We start from the raw sequence: 23,055 nt of genomic DNA on the forward strand, positions 1-23,055 counted from the left end.
CAGGTGTAAGTGAATTTTTAAATGGTGTGATAAGTCTTAATTGCTGCCAATCAATCTCTCTGGCAATGAAAATTAAGCTTTACAAGTGTGGAGTCTCATTCCTTCAGATTTTAATTGAGTTTAAAAAAAATTAAAGTTAATATTTTACTTTTTCTTTGTCTCTTGTATCTTTCAATCCCATCTTTCTTTCCCTCACTTTTTTTCTTTCTGAACATGATTTTACATTGAATTAAATATTTTAATTCCTGGTTTAGACTCTGCATATCTGTGAGGATTCTTCAGTCCGATTGGTGGAGGAGATAGGCTGTTGCTTGACCTACTCATACAGGTCCCAGAATCCCTGTAGAGGACACCGCTGGAATGGATCTTTAATTATCATAAGTTGCCGCTCAAAAGCCCATGAAAAATCTGGTCAGCTATAAGCGCAACGAATGGCGAGTGCCGTTCCTTTGCCGCTGATCATAAAATCTGGGGCATTCAGTCCATGCATATCATGCAGTACTTGAGATAATAAAATCAGTGAGATGGATAATCACATTACAGCTGAAGCCTAAATGTTTAAAAATTATATATAAATAGCCAAACTGCAGAAGCTATTGGTTTCACTTTATTATACGTGCATTTATTAAGACTCTATATCACATGATAAATTATCAAGACAAAAATTAAAACACAAGTTAACTTTGACATTGCCCTTCTCTCATTTAGGTAAGACTGAACAAAGTAAAGACCCTGTAAACACATTGGTGCTGAAAGAAAACAGACTCATCATGCATTATGTACATAGTACCAGCAGATTAACACTAGTTCAATACAGAATAAAATGCTTACTGATACAGTGGGATTGTATTTAAAAGTAGGGTTAGACAATTATGCCAACAATTTTTTAAATAAAAGATGTCATAAAAGACCCCTTGTGATTAATTAGTCTTGTATAAACCATTCAAAGTAACAAGTAAAATAAATAGTGAGGAATCGCTGTGACTTTAGGCCATTTAGAGTAAAACATCACACAGATATTGACAGTGATGAACATACATGTAACACAAGGTCAAAGACTGAGATGCAACTTTTAATTTTAAAATTAAGTCTTAGAAAAATTCATACCTTCTTAGTTACAATTAACAACTATTCAATTGTTTTTACTATTTATAATTTCAAGAGTGCCTTATATCTGTGGCAAGGTTCTCTTTGCAACGTGTTTAAAAGTATCTAACAAAATTGGCACCCACCATTCCTTGATATATTTAATCAGTGATTTGTTATTTGTTGCAAAACATTCATTCAGTCATTACGGAGGTGGTCAAATTCTGGTTCATTTTTCTTCATAAGGGCAGGAAACTATGTTGGAAATTATATCATTTTGCTGATGTAGTTACACTGGAATTAAACAATTACACTATGAAGCACAGCAGTAGAACCAGTGTAGGACTGCCTGGGTTACCAGTACTTGTTCCTGATTGGGATCAATGGACAACCACTCCCACATTGTGAGCACCCAAAGCCTCCTGGCAACTGCATAAAATTGGTAATAACACCAAATGTGCTTACTGTCATTTACATTCTCTTGGAATAGATAGGTACTTAAAACTTTCACATATCAAAGGTAAATCCAGCCCACATCTTCACATACCTAAGCCCTTTCAGAATGTTAAAGGCATCTTGTATCAAGTTAGTCAAATAATTCAAAACAACAAAAACTAGGCATCACCTTCCCTTGCAGGTCTGTGGAAAATGGCTTTGATCCAAGCAGTCAGAATGTAAGAAGTTAGATGGAAATTCTCCAAAAAAGGTAAATACAATAGATAATGAAATACATCTAGAAATCTGCAACCTTAATTAGAACAAGGAACAGAACACTTTCACTTTAAAATCTCCAGTAAAAGTAGCAGCTTTTCTGTTTAAGCAAGCAATGAAATTAATTGCACATTTGAACAACCTCCTTGATCCATAAACGCAGTGTTTCAGGCTTCTGCAAAGTAACTCCAGCAGCAAACAAGCAAAGAGAATTATAACGCTTTCTTTTACAAGAGGAAAGACATTAGACATTTATAGAGAAAAAGAAATCTCAACACAAGCTGTCACAGCTGACGTTTTGCATATCTGGAATAATTCCCAAAGCAAACCCATTCAAGTAAAGCACCCTGCACAAACGGCCAAAGCCTTCTGCAGATGCTGAAGGTACCGCAAAGCAAGTGCATTTTCAGTTGATTTTCTGCTTAAATAAAATCAAGTTGGACCTATTCAAGTTTCCATAGTTCTCAGGATTTGGCGAATGTTTGGAATGTCACTTTAGTGCACACAAGATGCCAGCTTCGTCCCGACTTTGCTAATTACATACATTCCTAAGATGGGGTGAGCCCTGGGCTTGTAATCTCAGCATTGGGACTTGCAAGACATTCACTTGACTTGAGGCTTGTAAGAGACTTGTAGCTCGTCATGGAGGTCAGCGATCCGCATAGACCAAGTAATGAGGGAGTGTCCTCCTTCCCTATAAACAAACAAAATCTTTACTTTCAATTGGTATAAAGGTCAAGCACATAATTCTGATTAGCCAGGCGTGGAGGAAATGAAACCACTTTCCATTTGTGTAAAATAGACAAATCACAACTAAATATTACAGAATGAAATTAGTAATAGAACTCAATTTATTAAAGGATTGATGGCACTAAATCCTGTATGCAGGCACATAGAGGTGACTTCCCTACCTTTTCTGCCAACCCATCCTCACTGACCTACATTGCCTCTCTATCTCTCAATGTATTAAATTCCCACACTTTTCTTCAAATCTGGCCTCAGCTCTCCCTGCGCCCCCCCCACCCCCAAATCTCTGAAACGTCCTCCAGCATTACATCCCCAGCCCAGCCGTCAATCATCTGACTCTGGCTTTTTATGTGTTCCCCCCTCCCTTTGTCCCATTATTAGAGGCAGAGCCTTTAGTTGTCTCTACTCTGCTTAAACCCTCTGCCTCTCCACTTGACCTTTATAAGCCTATCTTTTCGATCAAGCTTCGATTACTTCACCTAGCTTTCACACCACGGCTTGGTGCCTGCACCTTTGTTTTTATCTATTTATTGCCCCATTATTATAGGCCTTGAGGGTTTTTTCCCCTATGTTAAAGGTACTACATAAATTCATGTTCTTCTGTAGTACCTAATGTAGTCATTAAGCACAAAGCCGCTATTGCTTAAAATTAATTCCTATAAACAAAGTTACTTTGCACTCCATAAAGTAACACTGGAGTTAATGCAAATAATTCAAGAACTCTGAGGAATTCATCTGAGGAATTCATCTGACCAACTCTTTTGTAAACCTGAATGTATACACTACCCATCTACAGTTAAAGGAAAACTACAAATTTATAAATCAAATATAACCAAGTCGTTTCAAAACTTTTATTCCCGGTTTCACTTTCTCCTAATTATTTTATCATCCACAGCACTATTTAACACATGCACAAATGAAAATGGTTACTGTTCAGACAGGAGAATGATTTTTCCAACTACTGCCTTTAGGCTTCAATTTTTCAACTGGCATTTTAAATGCTGACATCAACCTGTTTAAAATATACGAGATAACACTCTAATTAGACAATCTAGGTGAATTTAGGTTAAACATGTTTGGGTAGTAACACAGAAATGTTCATAGACAGTAAAGGGCTGAAATTCTGCTCCCATGTGTTGATGGCGCAAACGGGTTGCAGAGGGAGAGAAAAATCAGAATCGGAGCCTGGTTTACACCTTCCCCAGGTTATGAGGGTACAAGAGGTTGCTGCTGCTCTATGGCGCAAGCCCCATTGCAGCATTCATTTAGGTTATTGTATTGCGAAGTTGCACCTTTGGAGCCAGGACAGTGCTGTGCACTTTAAGTTAGAATAAACCACAGCCATTGGAAGTAGTTTGTAAACAATCCCAACTGGTCTTTTAATGAGGTTAGTCTTCATTTTATGCTGTTTTTCTAGTCATTGCACTATTGCTCATTTCTTTAGATTGGATGTTTATTTGTTCCTTTTGTTTGCTTTCAACTTTACTGCTGGACCCCACCATTCAAAGCAAGTCACATGATATAGGCCTCTGAATTACCAGTCCAGTACCATAACCACTACACTACTCTACCCCTTGTGCTCACCTTTCTTTCATTGTCACTGGGTCAAAATCCCAGAACTCCCTACCTAACAGCATTGCTGGAGCACCTTTACCACATGGACTGCAGCGGTTCAAGGCGGTAGCCCAACACCACCACCTCAGGGCAACTAGGAATGGGCAAAAATGCAATAAACATCGGCATTGCCAGTGATGCCTACATTCCGAGAATTCATTTTTTTTAATACATGCTGAGCTACAAATTTCTGTTTTGGGAGCAGAGGTGGGAAAAAGTCATAGATATTTACTTTTGATTCTCTTCTATGGGGCCTACAGTATTGGGCATACATGCCATTCAAGATCCCTGGTCACAAGGTTTAGTGGATGACTTCCTCTCAGATTTTCACTAGCAATGCTGAAAACTGGCCTCCAGGAACTGCGTGACAGCAGCCCAGGGAGCTGTTAATCTGATTCCTCCCCCCAGGAGGAAATGTTGGACTTGCTCTTGGCTGATAGTGGGAACACATACAGGATTGTGGATGTGACTCTATATTCTTCCAACATTCTAATTTACTGTGCTATCAGTCCACCAATATTTTTAACGGGATGGGAACAGTAACCACAGTTATCGGGGAAGAAATGGTGAGGTGAATACAGGAATGTGTTGGGATTGTCACACAATGGTCCCAATAAATCAGCTAGTCTAGCTGCAGTTATTTATAAATGCACATGCTTCAGTTTATGCTGAGCTTATTAGGGCTATGCTAAATGTAATACTTTATACTGTGCACCTTAGGACATACATTGTAGACAGATGACATCCTGTTCCTACTGAATGCTAACAGGTTTTTGTCTACACGAATATTGCACCCAAATGTATTTAATGCACAATATGATGACCGCTGATCATAGGTCAGAACATCAATGCCACTATAATTTTTTTCTTATGTTACCGTCACTTTTTGAGTTTCCATGCCTTCCCTCCCCCTCTTTCTGTGGGTGCAATGGATCTAGTGAAGTTGAAGAAAGACTGATCTCTGCTGAGAGCTGCTCCAAACTTTGAAAACTGTGCCTGCAAAGACAAATCACAGCAACACCTTGGAAGCTCGCCAAGACTCTGTGTGAAAGTAATGTTAAACAAATAGTCAAGACTTTAAATTACAAGCATTGCAGACCACTTGTCTCCTAAACTGTAACAAAATATTTAACAAAAACATTTCTAGATTTCAAATACTACATAACTGATGACTAGGTAAGACGCACTTAGAAACAGTAACGCCAGTTTTTAAAATGTTAGCCTCCTCCTAAAATGTGTGTATTAGTTTGGATTTACTTTCATTTGCTGGCTATGCCTCAAACACTGATCCTCTTTTACACAGTTGTGTCGTAAAAAAAGTCAGTTTATTTTTCTGATGTAACTAATTGACTAAACTATGCAACGTGATAGCAGAGAGGGTGCTTTATTCATTGTGTAATCATCAAGATTGAAGAGTCATTGATTACCAACAAATTCTGAAAAACGGTGAATAAAAGAAATGATCAGTTGTGGATAGAAAATGGCCGTTTGCAACTACAAGACATTAACGGCGCATTAGTCACATAAACTAACTCACCAGATTCTGGTTTCCACCAGCGATCCATATTACCGATCTGGAATAGCACTTTTTGTCAACTACTAATTAATTAACTAAAATATATAAATTTCATATCAAAAGAGCCTGTGATAAAAATGAAAAGAATGAGTTGTGTGTACTGCTGTAGTCTCTCTTGGCTAGTTCAAAGCAGCATTGGTAGAGCATTAGAAATAGGTCATATGCTCTCTTAGCTACAGGTAGTACGTGGTCTGAAAAGACCAGAAGGGTGAACAAATATAGGAAAAAGAATTGAAGGAGAAATCCTCTTTTAAAAAATCCAAAATGATCTAGATATTAAAAAAAGAAAATCTGCCCACAAAGTCTTTTAAATCGAATCACACACAACAGAACTGGAAATCTGAAATAAAAATAAAAAATACTGGAAACACTCAGCAGGTCAGGCAACATTGGTGGAGAGAGGAAGTAGGGTTAACGTTACAAGTCAATGACCTTTCATCAGAAAAAGTCATCCTTATATAGTCAAATAAAAACTTCAAGTTAACCAGAGCAAGGTAGTCTGATGGGATAAATCATTTTGAAGTTAGAATAACCATAACTTTAACAAAAAATTGAAGTGTTAAAATAAAATGTGAACATACTCATCCCATTGCCCACACTGTTTTCTGTACAGAAGTGTATCCAAAGCAACAGCATCTGCATCCAGGGCTCCTGGGGAGGGCCACTGATTGGTAAGGTGTGCGGTTAATTCTTGTCTTGATCTCAAATCATTATTTTTTAAAACTGCCCTGTAAGAAAAGGTGTTCAATATGATTTTGGCAAGAAAACTAATCCCCAAGATTGACCAAAGTTACTCTCCGTAGTAGCTCACAACCACTATACAACCACAGTATTATATTTAGTGCTGCTATTTTTCAACCTTAAATATTTAATTACCTTCCAAAGGGTGACTGTTTTTGATCTTATTTTTGCAAATAGATGAGGAAAAAACACACTTTTTTACTGGTTGCAATACACAGCTGTAATTGCCAGTCACATTGCTACAGCAATTCATTATCAGTAATGCAATTGTTTTACCTATAATTTTTAATCATTTCATTTTTCAGATGTCTGACAATATCTTCAATTTTGTTTTCATTTTCAACCAATCTTAAATTAGTAAACAAACATATTACTCTTGCATTGTTAGAGGCATTGCAGTATATACAATGGCACTCTAGTGGCCCCTTTAAATTACACCACTGCCATTGGTAGCAGCTTCAACCTTGGTGACATTGTAAAGTAAGTGAGGCAATGCAGCTGCCTCCAAAGAGAATCACCAGAATCAATAACACCATTGGTACCAAATAAAAAAAGCTACCGTTGGTGGTGCTAAATGCCATTTTTTCTGGCAATGGAGAGACTGAGTGATTGGACTGCCTGTGTAGGCCAGTGATGCAGTTTTCACTTATTGACTTCCACAAACTAACCTCCCCCCAACACCAGCAAAGGACCATGACCAGAAATGATTCTGCATGTGGAAGACTGTGCATTGGTATCTATGCTGTAAAATCTGCCCCACAGTTTAAATCTAAAGATATGGCACATCACTGGGAGCCACAGCATATTACAAAACTGCTCCTATTTATGATGGTTCTGTTAAGTAAAGGGGACAATAGTCACAGGTATGCACATGGGGTAGGCTTTATTGATTTGACTCTAACTGGTTTTAAAATACAGTGGAAACCCACTTAATTGCAACCATTTGGGACAACCTCGTAAATTGTGATAAAATTTCTCTAAAGCGGGAAGCAACAAAAATCAAGGCTTGTACATAACCTTTATTTGACTAAATTTCATACATCTTACAACAAGGATGAATACAGTATAACATCTTTAATAAAAAATGTTTAAATGCTCACGTCTCATGAGTTTCTTTTATGCAACAAAATACATCTTAAAAATTAAAGGAAATACTCCTGTCTCAGGAGTTTTTTTATGCTGCAAAGAATTCGGTGATCCTTATTTTGGTGGAGATTAGAAGAAATCAACTTCTTCACTTTCCCTTCTAGTGCTCAGAATTCATCAAACATGACAACAATGTAGTGTTCTTTCCTCATTATGGCACCGTTCACCTTCTCTCCTCCTTTTCTTGCATTGGTTTAATCAGGCAAGGCACCAGTGGGGTGGATGCTCTGCTAACGAATCCTTCAGACCATGCACCCGTAGCAGGTTTATTACTGCCTGCTTTTTCACCACACAGCTTTTTATAAGCAAGGTTGTGTCTCACTTTCTAGCGGCACAGGAATGCATTTGATGCTTCAAAGCTTTCCACGCCAAGATCTTTGGCAAACTCATTACCCTTTAGTTTTCGACAGGTAGCTGTCAAGTGGTATTTTTCTGAGTTCTTCTGTGATTAAGCAGCGCTTCATCAGCACTGGCCATCTTACTTTCACGCTTCCATTACCCTATCCGGTTCTTATTTCAATGCCAGTCCTTCAAGGCGTCGCTTTTCTTTTGAGAATTCTAGAGACCAGAGATTCAGAAATGCCAGACTTCTGTGCGACTAGATTTTGAATCTTCAATTCCTTCAAACTGTTCAAAATACACAATAAAACTCGTACTGCTTTTTTTTGTTTAGCCACCTGGAAAACCGACTCCCATTTCTCCCTCGCCCACTCACTATCAGGTGGAAGCCAGGGCAAGCCAGTGTGTAAGCCCATTGACCACTGAACCCAATCAGATGGAGAGCTGAAAGCCTCAGGTTCAAAGGTGACAAGTCTCATTAAAGCAGGATTTCTGCACGCCACATTTGCATACAAGTGCGAATTGCAATAAAGCAAACTCTTCATTTTTGGCAGTATAGGGGCTTTAGAAATGGTTGCGTTAAAACTGGAATTTGCAAGTAAGCAAGTTACAAATAAGCGGGTATGACTGCATCTACTACACAGTAAATATAAGATTAGCAGTTCTAGTTGTAATGATCATTTACCTAGACATAGGAAATTAGAGGATTAGGTGTGAATAGGTCTGTTTTTATGTCTGAACAGATTGAAATTATATACTTCAAAAAACAACCTGTAACCCTCTCCTATATATACTCACGCATCACACTTAATTGAACATGGTTTTAAAAACCTAGGTACTAAAAGGGGTTGCTGAATTTAAAAATAATTGCCTTTGCCGTGATTATGTCACACTGCAATTTTCAGTGTGCCTGTGTTCAGTGTTTTACATGAGCCAGTGCATCATGAGTATGTTACGGCATTTTTAATTATATAATTATATAGTACTCACTCAACTTAGTTACCACCGTGAATATATTGAAAAATGCAACTTGCAGTCTCCTCCTCGCCCCCAAAAACTGCTTCATTTCAATGACACTCAACACCAGAGAAGTGTGCATGACAAGCAACTCTGTAGCTGTATTTCAATTCTTTTTTTCCCCCATTATGTACCATTGTTATGCTTATCTTCACAAGACCTAACAATGGTAGAATCAGTGTTATGGCAGCACAAAGTTCAGAAATACGTCAATAAAGTGATGGTTGTGGCACTGCAAAACTTGTAGTGATACCCAACAGACCTCCTGTGGCACTGTTCATAGCAAGACAGAATATGTTGGTTTATAAGCACAGGAACATTATACCACATAGAATCATAGAATTTATAGCACAGAGGGAGGCAATTCAGACCATCATACCTGTGACAGTTCTTTGAAAGAGCTATCCAATTAGTCCCACTCCTCGGCACTTTCCTCATAGCCCTGCAAATTTTTCCTTTTCAAGTATATATCCAATTCTCTTTGTAAGCTACTATTGAATCTGCTTCCACCACCCTTTCAGGCAATGTATTCCAGATCATCATAACTCGCTGTGTAAAAAAAATTCTCATCTCCCCTCTGGTTCTTTTGCCAATTATCTTACATCTGTGTTTTGTAGTTACTGACCAACCCACCAGTGGAAACAGTTCCTCCTTAACCCTCATAATTGTGAACATCTCTCATAAAGCTCCTCTTAACCTTCGCTGCTCAAAGGAGAACAACTCCAGCTTCTCTAGTCTCTCCACATAACTGAAGTCCCTCATCCTTGGTATAATTCTGGTAAATCTCCTCTGCACCCTCTCCAAGGCCTTGACATCCATTAAAGTATGGTGCCTAGAATTGGAGACAATACTCTGGTTAAGGTCTAACCAATGATGCACATAATGCACAAACCATTGTTCTGGTGTGAGTCATTTTTATGTCCTTTTAAGGCCAAAAAGTGCAATTGCTGTGCCTTCCTAGCTCGATATAAAGCTAACTGTTCTTGGGCAAATCCTCAGAACAATTAGAAGTTAGACTGGATTCCATTTTATTATTGTGATTCCTGTAGTCAATTAGAAAGTATTTCTTTTGTGGGACAATATTCGTTTTGTGCACTCTATATTTAGATTTTAAAACAAATAAATGACTTTGATGTTCACTGATATAATTGAATGAAGTGCCTTTGCTGCCAACCTTTGACCCATGCATACAGGGCTTGACGCAGGAGAGGAGGTAGAAAGGAAATGAAAAAGAGGTAGGCGATAAGAATATTAAAAAATGAACTGATTTGTAATGTGATGCGCTATCAATTACTCAAAAGACTGAGGTTAAGCGAGTAACTAACAGGCTTTTATTAACAAGAGAATGAAGGTGTGCCTCGAGTGGTCGACCAGTCCAGAATACAGAGGGACTGTGGAGCAGTCACCTTTATACCTGGACTCGTGGGAGGAGTCAGCCGAGGCATGTACACAGTGGAATACAAACACCCACACAGGCAGGTATAACAGTGGTTTACCACATAATGCTAACCACATGTTCAACAGCTGGCATCTATGTATAATTAAGCAATAACAGACATTAACAATGATCTACAGAATTTAAACTATTGCATCTTTTGGGGGTGATAAAAGGGGCAATGCCTTCATGCTAATACAGAATCCTGGACAAAATAAATGGCATTGTATTATTAACCAATAAGTTGCCAAATAAACATGACAGGAAATAGCAGTAACTGGCTTTTCTTGGACTGTTGCAACGAATTGTGGATACGGGAATAATTGAGGGACTCAACCTGTTGACTCATTCTTTAAATCACTGCTTATTCTCATTTACTGTTCAGTGGCACATTACTTGCTTTTTCTCTACACCTCCCCCACCCCATTTCCATTTGTGCAAATGCCAAATATTAGTTATTGTTAGCATTCAAAGGGTTAAATTAGTGAAGCAAATTGTATACATCATTCTACAAGTTAAAAAAAAAAGAAACATCCTTTCAAGATGTTCTATTTTCACAAGATCATGAGATACAGACGGGGAAGGCCGTTCAACCCCTCTAAATTAATCTGTCCAGCAAGAACCTAAAGTCTATGTCCACGCCCACCGCCCCCCCATATCTACATCTGATTGTTTCTTAAATTATTCCAGGGTTATTGCCTCCACTACTCTATCTGGAAGTCCATTCTTTGAAGAACTTCCAAATCAATCGTAAATCTAGCTTTTACTATTTTGAACCCGTGTTCTCTTGTCCCACTCTCGCAATTTAATTTAAAATAATATTCTGGATTTACCTTTTCCATTCCCTTAACTATCCTGTATACCTCTACAAGTCCACCTCCCAAATGCCTGTGATCCAGGCTACTCCAACTCTCTCCAGCCTATCTTCATAGCTAAGACCACTGTCACTAGGGATCAGCCTTCTACCTCTTCCCTGCACTGCTTCCAATGCTTCTGATAAATGCTGCATTAAAAAAGAGGATGTAAAGAGTTGAGGCCTCAGTTTGGTTAATTTCATAAATGGGATTTGAGCACTGGTGCACAATTATATTCCTTACAGCTGATCCTGGAGTTCCAGGATGATGAACTCCAGTTGCTCTTTCTCCAATTTGTGGTTCAGATCAGTCTCCTCCATTCTCTGTAGAACAAGTTTATTTTGAGCAACTGACTCTGCAAGTTGAGCTTCTCGCAAACGTACCAACTCTTCCAGGTAACCCTAGAAACAAGTAAACAATGACAATTCAAGAGATGTTTTAAAAGAAAACCAATCAGCAGGCCAAGTTTATCAAAATATTTTTTCATTCTGCAAATACTGAAAATAATAATCCAAACTCAAACTGGACCCACGTATTATTCAATACAAACTGCTGTTTGAGAGAGACAAACTGTACCCATCCTCACATGAATCATAGAGTCATAACGGCACAGGAGGCCATTTGGCCCGTTGAGGCCGTGCCGGCTCTCTGTAGAGCAATCCAGTCAATCCCATTCCCCTGCTCTATCCCCGTAACCCTGCAAGTTTGTTTCCCTCAAGTGCCTATCCAGTCTCCCCTTGAAAACATTGAGTGTCTCCGCTTCCACCACTTCCGTCAGCAGTGAATTCAAGGTCATCACCACTCGCTGTGTAAAAAAGTTTTTCCTCACATCCCCCCTGTATCTCTTGCCCAAAACCTTAAATCTGTGTCCCCTAGTCCTTGTACCATCAACTAGTGGGAACAGCCTTTCCCCGTCTAGCCTATCCAAACCCATCATAATCTTGTACACTTCTATCAAATCACCCCTCGACCTCCTTTGCTCTAATGAAAACAAATCCAGCTTCTCCAACCTGTCCTTGTAGCTAAGAGCCCCCATCCCCGGAACCATTCTGGTAAATCTCCTCTGCACCCTCTCAAGGGCCTTCACATCCTTCCTAAAGTGTGGTGACCAGAACTGGACGCAATACTCCAGTGGTGGCCTAACCAGCGCTTTATAAAGGTTCAGCGTAACTTCTCTACTTTTGTACTCAATATCTCTATTTATGAAGCCCAAGATCCCAAATGCTTTGTTAACCACTCTCTCAATATGTCCTGCCACCTTCAGGGACCTATGCACATTAACGCCCAGGTCCCTCTGTCCCTGCACACTCTTTAAAACTGTGCCATTAAGTGTATATTGCCTCTCCCTGTTCCTTCTGCCAAAATGCATCACCTCACACTTCTCTGTATTAAATTCCATCTGCCACCTGTCTGCCCATTCTGCTAGCCTAATTATGTCCTGTTGCAGTCGATTGGTATCATCACTGTTTGCCACACCCCCAAGTTTGGTGTCCGGCAAATTTAGAAATTCTACTCTGTATTCCAATATCCAGGTCATTTATATATATATAAAAAAGTGGCCCCAGCACTGACCCTTGGGGAACACCACTGTCTACCATCCTCCAGTCTGAAAAACAGCCATTTACCACAACTTGCTGTTTTCTGTCCTTAAACCAATTCCTTATCCAAGCTGCCACTGACCCACCTATTCCATGAGCCTCAATTTTGTTAACCAGCCTTCTATGTGGTACTTTGTCAAACGCCTTCCGAAAATCCATGTAGACAACATCCATTGCATTCCCTTCATCAATCCTCTCTGTTACTTCATCAAAAAATTCAATTAGGTTAATCAAACACGATCTGTCTTTTACAAATCCGTGTTGGCTCTCCTTAATTAGCTTAAACCTCTCCATGTGCGCGTAATTTTTTTTCTTGGTTATTGTTTCTAAAACTTTACCCGCCATTGATGTTACACTGACCAGCCTGTAGTTACTCGGATTATCCTTGCACCCTTTCATGAACAATGGTGTCACATTTGCCACTTTCCAATCCTCAGGCACCTCCCCTGCATCTAGGGAAGATTGGAAAATTATGGCAAGACCTTCCGCTATCTCCTCCCCCAATTCCCTTAAGAACCTGGGATGCAAGCCATCTGGACCAGGCGACGTGTCCACTCTAAGCATACCTAGCCTTTCTAGTACATCCTGTCTTATTTTGACCCCTTCCATTGCTTCTACCTTTTCCACTTCGACCGATATTTTGTCAGCATCCACCTCCTTAGTAAATACCGATACAAAGTACTCTGAGTATTCTAGCCTTGCCCTGCGCCTCTAAGCATATATCACCTTCTTTGTCTCTAATAGGTCCCACCCCGCCTCTTACTACCCGCTTACGGTTTACATGCCGGTAGATGATTTTTGGGTTCCCTTTTATGTTAACTGCCATTCTACTCAGATTCTCTCTTTGCCAATCTTATTTTTCACCTTCACATCCCCTCTCAACTTATTGTACTTGGTCTGGTTCTCCCTTGAAGAATTCACCCGACATGCATCATACACCCTCTTTTTTTTGTTTCATCACCTTCTCTATCACCCTTGTCATCTAAGGATTCCTTGCTTTGATTCTCCTACCCTTCTCTCTTGTTGGAATGTACCTAGCCTGTACTTGGAACATCTCCTCCTTAAAGATCACCCATTGTTCCATTACAGCTTTTCCTGTCAGGTCTTTGGTTCCATTTTACCCTGGTTAGATCCTTTCACATCCCATTGAAGTTAGTCCTATTCCAGTTTAGAAGTTCCACTCTAGATTGTTCCTTGCTCCTCTCCATTGCTAATCTAAATCTTATGATACGATGATCACTCGTACCCAAGTGTTCTCCCACAGACACTTGGTCGACCTGGCCCACCTCATTCCCCAGCACCAGATCCAGCAATGCCTTGTTCCTAGTTGGGTCAAGAACATATTGGTCAAGGAAATTCTCCTGAACACATTTCAGAAATTCCTCCCCCTCCTTTCCCTTAGCATTATCCCAATCAATATTTGGGTAATTAAAGTCCCCCAATATCACCACTCTATAGCTCTTGCATATCTCTGAGATTTCCCTGCAGATTTGCTCCTCTACCTCCCTCTCACTATTTGGAGGCCTATAGAATACCCTCAATAGCATGATCATACCCTTTTTGCTCAACTCTAACCAAATGGATTCTGTCCTTGTGCCCTCAATACTACAATGTCTTCCTTAATCAGCACTGCCACCCATCTCCCTTTTTTCCTTTACTATCTTTTCTGAACATCTTGTACTCTTGAATATTAAGTGCCCAGTCCTCACCGCTTTTAAGCCACGTTTCCGTTATTGCCACAACATCATATTGCCACATGGCTAATTGTGCTTGTAGCTCACCAACCTTATTCACCACATTTTGTGCGTTTACGTACATGCATTCTAAACTCATTTTTGAATTTTTTGTAGTCTTTCTTACTCTGCTCCTAGCTAATGTGGTACTACTTCCACCTCTAGAACTACTTTCTTCTCTAGTACTATCCAACACACTCACTCTTTTATGCACCTTCTTCCTCTTTTCTACTCCTATATGCTGGTGCCCATCCCCCTGCCAAGCTAGTTTAAACCCTCCCCAACAGCACAAGCAAACCTCCCCACGAGAATATTGGTCCCGGCTGTTGAGTTGTAACCTGTCCGGCTTGTACAGGTCCCACCTTCCCCAGAAATGGTCCCAATGTCTCAGGAATCTAAAGCCCTCCCTCCTGCACCATCTCTCCAGCCACGTATTCATCTGTTCTATCTTCCTATTCCTGTACTCACTAGCATGTGGCACTGGGAGTAATCCAGAGATTACTACCTTTGAGGTAGTATCATGCTCAACTCCACCAAAAAAGCTGGAACAGCACTTTTAAACTTCTGATTAATGCAATGTTGACGTCCTTCACCCAGCGTGAACAGTGGAAACCAATTTGTAAGTGAGCTAAGCAGATACACATGAACGCAATATTGAAAGTTCATCTTCTCAGTGCAAGGCTATTTCACTACAAACTCTCCTTACTAATGACAAAGGCATTCTACATTAATGACTTGGATGAAGGGACTGAGTGTAACGTATCCAAGTTTGTTGACGATACAAAGTTAGATGGGAAATTAAGCTGTGAGGAGGACGCAAAGAGGCTGCAGAGAGATATAGACAGGTTGACAGAGTGGGCAAGAACATGGCAGATGGAATACAGTGTGGGGAAGTGTGAAGTTATGCACTTTGGTAGGAAAAACAAAAAAATTTTTTTTTTTTTTTTTTTGCATGGTGAGAGACTGGGAAATGTTTGCACTCAGAGGGACCTGGGTGTCCTTGTACATGAATCACAGAAAGTTAGCATGCAGGTACAGCAAGTAATTAGGAAAGCAAATGGTATGTTAGCTTTTGTTACAAAGGGATTAGAGTGCAAGAGTAAAGAAGTCTTACTACAATTATACAGGGCATTGGTGAGGCCACACCTGGAGTACTGTGTTCAGTTCTGGTCTCCATACCTAAGGAAAGATATACTTGCCTTAGAGGGTGTAGTGTATGTACCGAGGGAGAACTACTTTTTACAGCTCCTGTATCCTGCAGTACCGGCAGTGACCACACCTGTATATAAGCCCTGAGTGGCGCTCTGTACAGTCAGTTGCAGTTTGAACTTCATCCAGTAAACACCTGTTGATCGTTCCCTGCAGTCTTTGTCTGATTATTGAAAGGACACAACATTAAGATACCCAGATCTAACATTGGCGACGAGAAGATTCGAACCTACCTGCAACTTTGCATAAGGAGGTCGAGTCCAGAAGCACGGGCATCGCAGGGGAGGCTGTCGAGAGCCAGGCTTGGCCTTCCAGCCATGGTGGTCCAGCGAAATGGGCTGGCAACAGGTACTGCGCAGACCCTGCCTGGACAGCGGCAGTTAGAGCCGACCGAGCGGCACAGAAAGGGCCGAGCAGCGTCGACGGGGGGGGGGGGGGGGAAAGAGGGCAGAGCGCACGGGGCGCAGCCGGTGTTCAAGGGTCGAGCAGCGTCAACGAGAAAGCAGAGCGCAGCCGGTGGTCGGGACCAAGTGGCGTCAACGGGGGAGAGAGGCAAGAGAGAGCAGAGCGCAGCCGGTGTTCAGGGGCCGAGCAGCGTCAACGGGGGAGAGGGGCGCGCAGGAAAACGCGAGGCGCTGCCATTGCCACAAGGACCACAGAGAACGGCATTGGCAGCAGCGCAAGAGCAGCGCGCGAGGCCCACAGGGCGTCGCCATTTACCAGGAGGACCGCCGAGAGCGGCGTTGGCAGCAGCGCGGGAGACACCATTTTAAGCCGCTGCGGGGGAAGAAAGGAAAGCACGGGAGACGCCATTTTAAGCCGCAGTGGGGAAGAAAGGAAAGCGCGGGAGACGCCATTTTAAGCCAGTCTAACCACACCCAAAAATGCCGAAGAGTGGCAGTATCACAGCGTTCGACAATGAAGTCGAAGATTGGACGACATATGTCGAACGCACAGAAGTATACTGCAAGGCGAATGAAGTGCCAGATGACAAGAAAGCGCTGGTATTGTTGAATTCAATGGGTGCAAAAACGTATGGCTTACTACGAAACCTAGTAACCCCAGAGAAGCCAGTAGAAAAGGGTTTTGAAAACATAGTGTCAATCCTACAGGACCACTTAAACCCCACACCGCTGCTGATAGCAGAAAGATTTAAGTTTCACAAAAGGAACCAGCATAAAGATGAAAGTAATGCTGAGTATTTAACGGAACTGCACAAGCTATCGAAACACTGCCAGTTTGGAACGGGACTAGCAGATACTTTAAGGGACAAGTTTGTGTGTGGGCTTCAAAGTGAAGGAACCCAGAAACGGCTTCTATCAGAAAAGGAGCTGGACAAGGCTTTCAGCATGGCAGTATCACACGAAGCAGCCGCACGGGGCGCTGCAGAGATACAATGGAGACCGCAAGAATATGGCACAAATGAAATGTCATACGGAACAGTGAAGTGCTATCGCTGCGGCAGAACAACACACGACCATAATGATTGCTGGTTCAAGGACAAAGTGTGCAGACAGTGTGGAAAAGTGGGACACATAGCAAGAGTCTGCAGGTCGGGAAAGAAAACCAGCAGCAAGAAATCTCCACAGGAGAAGTACAAGAAGGTACATAAGGTGACGGAGAGTAGTTCAGACGGACAGAAAAGTGATACAGACTCCGGAAGCAAGGAGCTGGGTTGTCTGAAACTACATAATGTGATCAAAACAGAGGATCACCAAACTATCTGGGTCACGCTCAAGATAGCAGGAGTCCAAGTGAAAATGGAATTGGACACAGGATCAGCCCTAACAGTCATAAACCGAAGGGACTACAAGCAGCTATTCTCACATATACCCTTGAGAGATACAAAGATTGTCTTGAAGATGTACACGGGGCAAAAAGCCTACCCCAAAGGAAAAATAAGGGTGAGCGTTATATAGAACGGCAAGGAAACACCAAAAATGGACCTACATGTATTGCCAGATGGAGGACCACCACTACTAGGACGTGAATGGATCCGGAAGATACAGCTAGATTGGCATTCCATACAAGCACTGACTAGATGCCAAAAAGGATGACGACGTAACACCTGGACGACTGTCAAAAATGCTAACTGATGCATAAGAAGTGTTGCAGCAGGGACTCGGAACACTAAAAGGCATAACAGCGATGATCACAATAGAGGAAAATGCAAGCCCAAAGTTTTTTTTAAATTTTTTTTTTTTTAAGGCCAGACCGGTACCTTATGCGATCCGCCCAGCCGTCGAAGCAGAGCTGGAAGGTTTGGAACGTTCAGGAGTACTGTCCAAAGTGGACTGGAGCGAGTGGGCTACACCCATCATTCCTGTAATGAAGAGGTCGTTGAGTAATACGCCTGGGGAACCAAAGAAGGTTCGCATCAGTGGGGACTTTAAGGTGACAGTGAACCCAGTCCTTCACACTGTACAATATCCGCTTCTGCGGATTGAAGATATTTTCGCCTCGCTATCTGGAGGGAAACGCTTCACTAAGATTGATCTGGCCCAGGCGTACCTGCAAATGGAGGTAGAAGAAGCCTCGAAACAGTACCTCACGATCAACACACAAAGGTCTCTACCAATACAACCGGCTGGTGTTCGGGGTAGCATCAGCTCCGGCTATTTGGCAAAGGGCAAGGGATCAAGTCCTGCAAGGGATTCCAGGGACCCAGTGTTATTTGGACGACATCCTGGTCACGGGCGAAAATGACAGTGATCACCTCGCCAACCTGGAGCAGGTGCTCACTAGATTGAAGGAATATGGACTCCGAGCTAATCGCCACAAATGCGAGTTTTTCCAGGAGCAGATCTCGTATTGTGGCCACGTTATTGATAAAGAGGGGTTACATAAGTCCCCTGAAAAGATTGAGGCAGTAGTCAAGGCTCCAGCACCGGAAAATGTGTCACAACTGAGGTCATTCCTCGGGCTGGTGAACTACTACCATAAGTTCTTGCCGAATTTGTCTACCGTACTACACCCACTGAACACCCTACTGCAAACGGGGGTACCATGGAAGTGGAGTGACGAATGTAAACGAGCTTTCCAGAAGAGCAAAGCATTGATCACATCGAAAGAGGTGTTGGCTCATTTCAACCCAGCACTACCAATTCGGTTGGCGTGTGATGCATCACCCGATGGCATTGGAGCGGTGCTGTCGCACAAATTCCCGGACGGCTCGGAGAGGCCAGTAGCCTTTGCGTCTCGGTCACTAACCTCAGCCAAGCGTAACTACGCCCAGATTGACAGGGAGGCCCTTAGCCTAGTGTGGGGAGTGAAAAAGTTCAATTACTATCTGCACGGGCAGAAGTTCACCTTGCTGACTGACCACCAACCACTTGTCTCCATCTTTAATCCAAAGAAGAGCGTTCCGGTGATGACTGCGCAACGGCTACAAAGATGGTCCCTTTTTCTAGGGGCGCACCAATATGATATCGAGTATAAGGGCACGAAACAAATGGAAATGCTGATGGGCTATCACGCTTGCCACTGCCTACTGCGGAGGAAGCACCAGCAGTGGATCCTGTCGAAATATTTCATTCGACTATAATTGAATGCTTGCCAGTAACTAACGCTGGTATAGAGAAGGAGACCCGAAATGACCCGACACTGTCTCGGGTATATGATTTGACGGTGAAGGGATGTCCAGTACATGGCGACTCACTGTTGCCAGCATTCTCATCCAGAAGAGAACAGCTGTCAGTATGCCAGGGGACCTTGATGTGTGGATCCCGAGTGGTAATTCCACCCAAGTTAAGGGAGAGAGTGCTCAATGAGCTTCACGAAGGTCATCTGGGAGGGGTGAAAATGAAAAGCCTTGCTAGGGCTTATGTGTGGTGGCTGGGGATCGATCAGCAAATCGAGGACCTGACAAAGAGCTGCTCAGGATGCCAGAAGGTCCAAAATGCACCACCACATGCCCCTCTACACCCATGGGAGTGGCCCTCATCTCCATGGCAACGGGTGCATATTGACTTTGCTGGTCCCTTCATGGACTCAATGTTTTTAATAGCCGTGGATGCGCATTCGAAATGGCCTGAGGTAATCAAAATGTCCTCCACCACCACGGAGAAAACGATTGCAGTCCTACGGGCCATTTTTGCCAGGAACGGCTTGCCAGAGCAGACTTGCTCTGATAACAGACCACAGTTTGTGTCCGAAGAGTTTCGAAGATTTATGAAAAGGAATGGGGTAAGGCATTACACATCCGCCCCGTATCATCCAGCCACAAATGGATTGGCTGAGAGGTTCGTACAAACCTTTAAAAAAGCAGTAAAGGCCATGTGCGATGACGACATTCCACTGCAGCATAAGGTGGACAATTTCCTGTTAGCCTACAGAAATGCGACACATGCAGTCACCAACCAGGCCCCGGCCATGATGTTCTTTAACCGAAGGTTGAGATCTCGTCTGGATTTGCTCAAACCAAATGTACGAGATGTTGAGAATAAGCAATTCCAGCACATCAATGAGAAGCCGACAAGGAGCTTCAATGTAGGGCAACCAGTCTTAGCCCGTGACTACTGAACAGAGAAATGGCAACCCGGAACGATATGCACACGGCAGTGGCCACTAATGTACACAGTGGATGTTGGGGAGACATTGTGAGACGTCATGCTGACCAGATCCTAGAGTCACAGGAATGAGTCAACCCCATGTCTCGGCCATACGTACCTGGTGAGGAACCCGACGTACAGGTCGCATCTACCTCAGAAACAATAGCATTGGAAGCTGATGAATCAACTGACGACAGGGTGTTAGAATCGCCTCCGCACCAAGAGCGAGACAATCGGGAAAGGCGTTATCCAGAAAGAATCAGGAAACCTCCCCAAAGACTGAATTTATAAATAGACTATTTCCAGTTAATGTTGCATGTTAAAAGTGTTAATTGTAATTAGTTTGATATTTAATTGTTAAATGAGTGTTATGGTACTGTTAATCTAAAAGGGGAGGAATTGTAGTGTATGTACCTTTAAGAGGGAGAACTACTTTTTACAGCTCCTGTATCCTGCAGTACCGGCAGTGACCACACCTGTATATAAGCCCTGAGTGGCACTCTGTACAGTCAGTTGCAATTTGAACTTCATCCAGTAAACACCTGTTAATCGTTCCCTGCAGTCTTTGTCTGATTATTGAAAGGACACAACATTAAGATACCCGGATCTAACAGAGGTAGTGAAACGAAGGTTCACTAGGCTGGTTCCTGGGATAAGGGGATTGCCCTATGAGGAGCGATTGAGTAGACTAGGCCTATATTCCCTAGAGTTTAGAAGAATGAGAGGTGATCTAATTGAAACATATAAAATTCTTAAGGGGCTTGACAGGGTTAATGCTGGGAAAATGTTTCCCCTGGCTGGGGAATCTAGAACATGGAGTCAGTCTCTGAATAAGGGGTCAGCCATTTAGGACTGAGATGAGGAGAAATGTCTTCACTCAAAGGGTTATGAATCTTTAGAATCCTCTACCCCAAGTATATTCTAGACAGAGGTCGATAAATTTTTGGATTCTAAAGGGAATTAAGGGATATGGGGATAGTGTGGGAAGGTGAAGCTGAGGTAGAAGATCAGCCATAGAAAACATAGAAAAATAGGAGCAGGAGTAGGCCATTCAGCCCTTCGAGCCTGCTACGCCATTCAATATCATGGCTGATCCTCTATCTCAATACCATATTCCAGCTCTCTCCCCATACCCCTTGATGCCTTTTGTGTCTAAAAATCTATCTGTCTCCTTCTTAATTATATTCAATGACTTGGTCACAGTATACTTAGGGGGATAGACACTGTTCTCTACAGCCAGGAGCGTGAGTCCCAAAGGCTATGTTGCCTACCCGGTGCCAGGGTAAAGGACATCTCCTCCGGGCTGGAGAAGAACTTGGGAGTGGGAGGGGGAGGATCCAGTTGTCATGGTCCACATAGGTATCAACGACATAGGTAGGACAAAGAGGTTCTGCTGAGAGAGTTTGAGCAGCTAGGGACTAAATTAAAAAGCAGAACCACAAAGGTCATAATCTCTGATTACCGGAGCCATGAGCAAATTGGCATAGGGTCAATAGGATCTAGGAGATGAATGCGTGGCTCAAACATTGGTGTGGGAGAAGTGGGTTTTCGATTCGTGGGGCACTGGCACCAGTACTGGGGAAAGAAAGAGCTGTTCCGTTGGGACGGACTACATCTGAACTATGCTGGGACCAGAGTTCTAGCGAATCGAATAACTAGGGAGGTAGCTAGGGTTTTAAACTAAATGGGGGGGGGGGGGGAAAAGAGTCCCAGTGGAGAGAAATTTAGAAGGCTAAAGAGAAAAAAGACAAGGAAGCTGTGCAGGAAAGTGATTGGGGTAAGGATAATCAGATTGTGTAAGGAAGGGACAGAGCATACAAACAAAGGAGTGCACTAACAAATGGGGTCCAGGTAAGAAAAAATGGTAATAAGGCAAATAGGGCCATAGTACAAAAAAAATGTTAAGCTGTCTAAAAATGTTAAAAAGACAAATCTAAAGGCACTGTATCTGAATGCACGAAGCATTCGTAATAAGGTAGACGAATTAACAGCACAAATAGATGTAAACGGATACGATATAATTGTGATAACGGAGACATGGCTGCAGGGTGACCAAGGCTGGGAGCTGAATATCCAAGGATATTCGATATTTAGGAAGGACAGGCGAAAAGGAAAAGGAGGTGGGGTGGCCTTTTTAGTAAAGGATGAAATCAGAGCAATAGTGAGAAAGGATATTGGCTCAGAAAATCAAGATGTAGAATCAGCCTGGGTGGAGCTAAGAAGCACCAAGGGGCAGAAAACATTGGTAGGAGTTGTCTATAGGCCTACAAACAGTAGTGGTAATGTAGGGGGTGGCATCAAACAGGAAATTAGAGATGCCTGTAACAAGGGTACTACAGTAATCATGGGTGACTTTAATCTACATATAGACTGGCCAAGCCAAATTAGCAATAACAATACTGTGGAGGATGAATTCCTGGAGTGTGTATGAGATGGTTTTTTAGAGCAGTACATTGAGGAAGCAACTAGGGAAGATCCTAGATTGGGTATTGTGCAATGAGAAGCGGTTAATTGATAATCTTGTTGCGCAGGGTCCTTTAGGGAAGAGTGACCATAACATGATAGAATTCTTCATTAAAATGGAAAGTGAAGAAGTCCAATCCAAAACTAGGGTCCTAAATCTAAACAAAGGAAACTACGATGGTATGAGGAGTGAGTTGGCTATGATAGATTGGGGAGCTTCATTAAAAGACATGATG

The 23,055-nt window shown here is 42.2% G+C and overlaps 1 protein-coding gene across 3 annotated transcripts in view; it reads right to left on the reverse strand.

Moving 5' to 3' along the window:
* Nucleotides 1-585: 585 nt before the first annotated feature.
* Nucleotides 586-23,055, reverse strand: part of rundc3b (RUN domain containing 3b) — a 206,034-nt gene continuing 183,564 nt past the window's right edge. For 2 of the 3 annotated variants that reach the window (XM_085987901.1, XM_085987902.1), the window contains 4 exons: nucleotides 11,510-11,667; nucleotides 6,316-6,462; nucleotides 5,036-5,199; nucleotides 586-2,491 (listed from right to left, as the gene is read on the reverse strand). In XM_085987901.1, coding sequence (XP_085844027.1) covers nucleotides 2,346-2,491; nucleotides 5,036-5,199; nucleotides 6,316-6,462; nucleotides 11,510-11,667 — 615 coding nt within the window. In that variant the 3' untranslated portion in view covers nucleotides 586-2,345. The remainder of the gene's footprint in view (nucleotides 2,492-5,035; nucleotides 5,200-6,315; nucleotides 6,463-11,509; nucleotides 11,668-23,055) is intronic. The other variant, XM_085987900.1, reaches the window with a different exon arrangement.

The sequence above is a fragment of the Somniosus microcephalus genome, chromosome 5 (assembly GCF_052327205.1).
Source record: "Somniosus microcephalus isolate GS21.2 chromosome 5, FLI_Smic_1.0, whole genome shotgun sequence".
Lineage (NCBI taxonomy): Eukaryota > Metazoa > Chordata > Chondrichthyes > Squaliformes > Somniosidae > Somniosus > Somniosus microcephalus.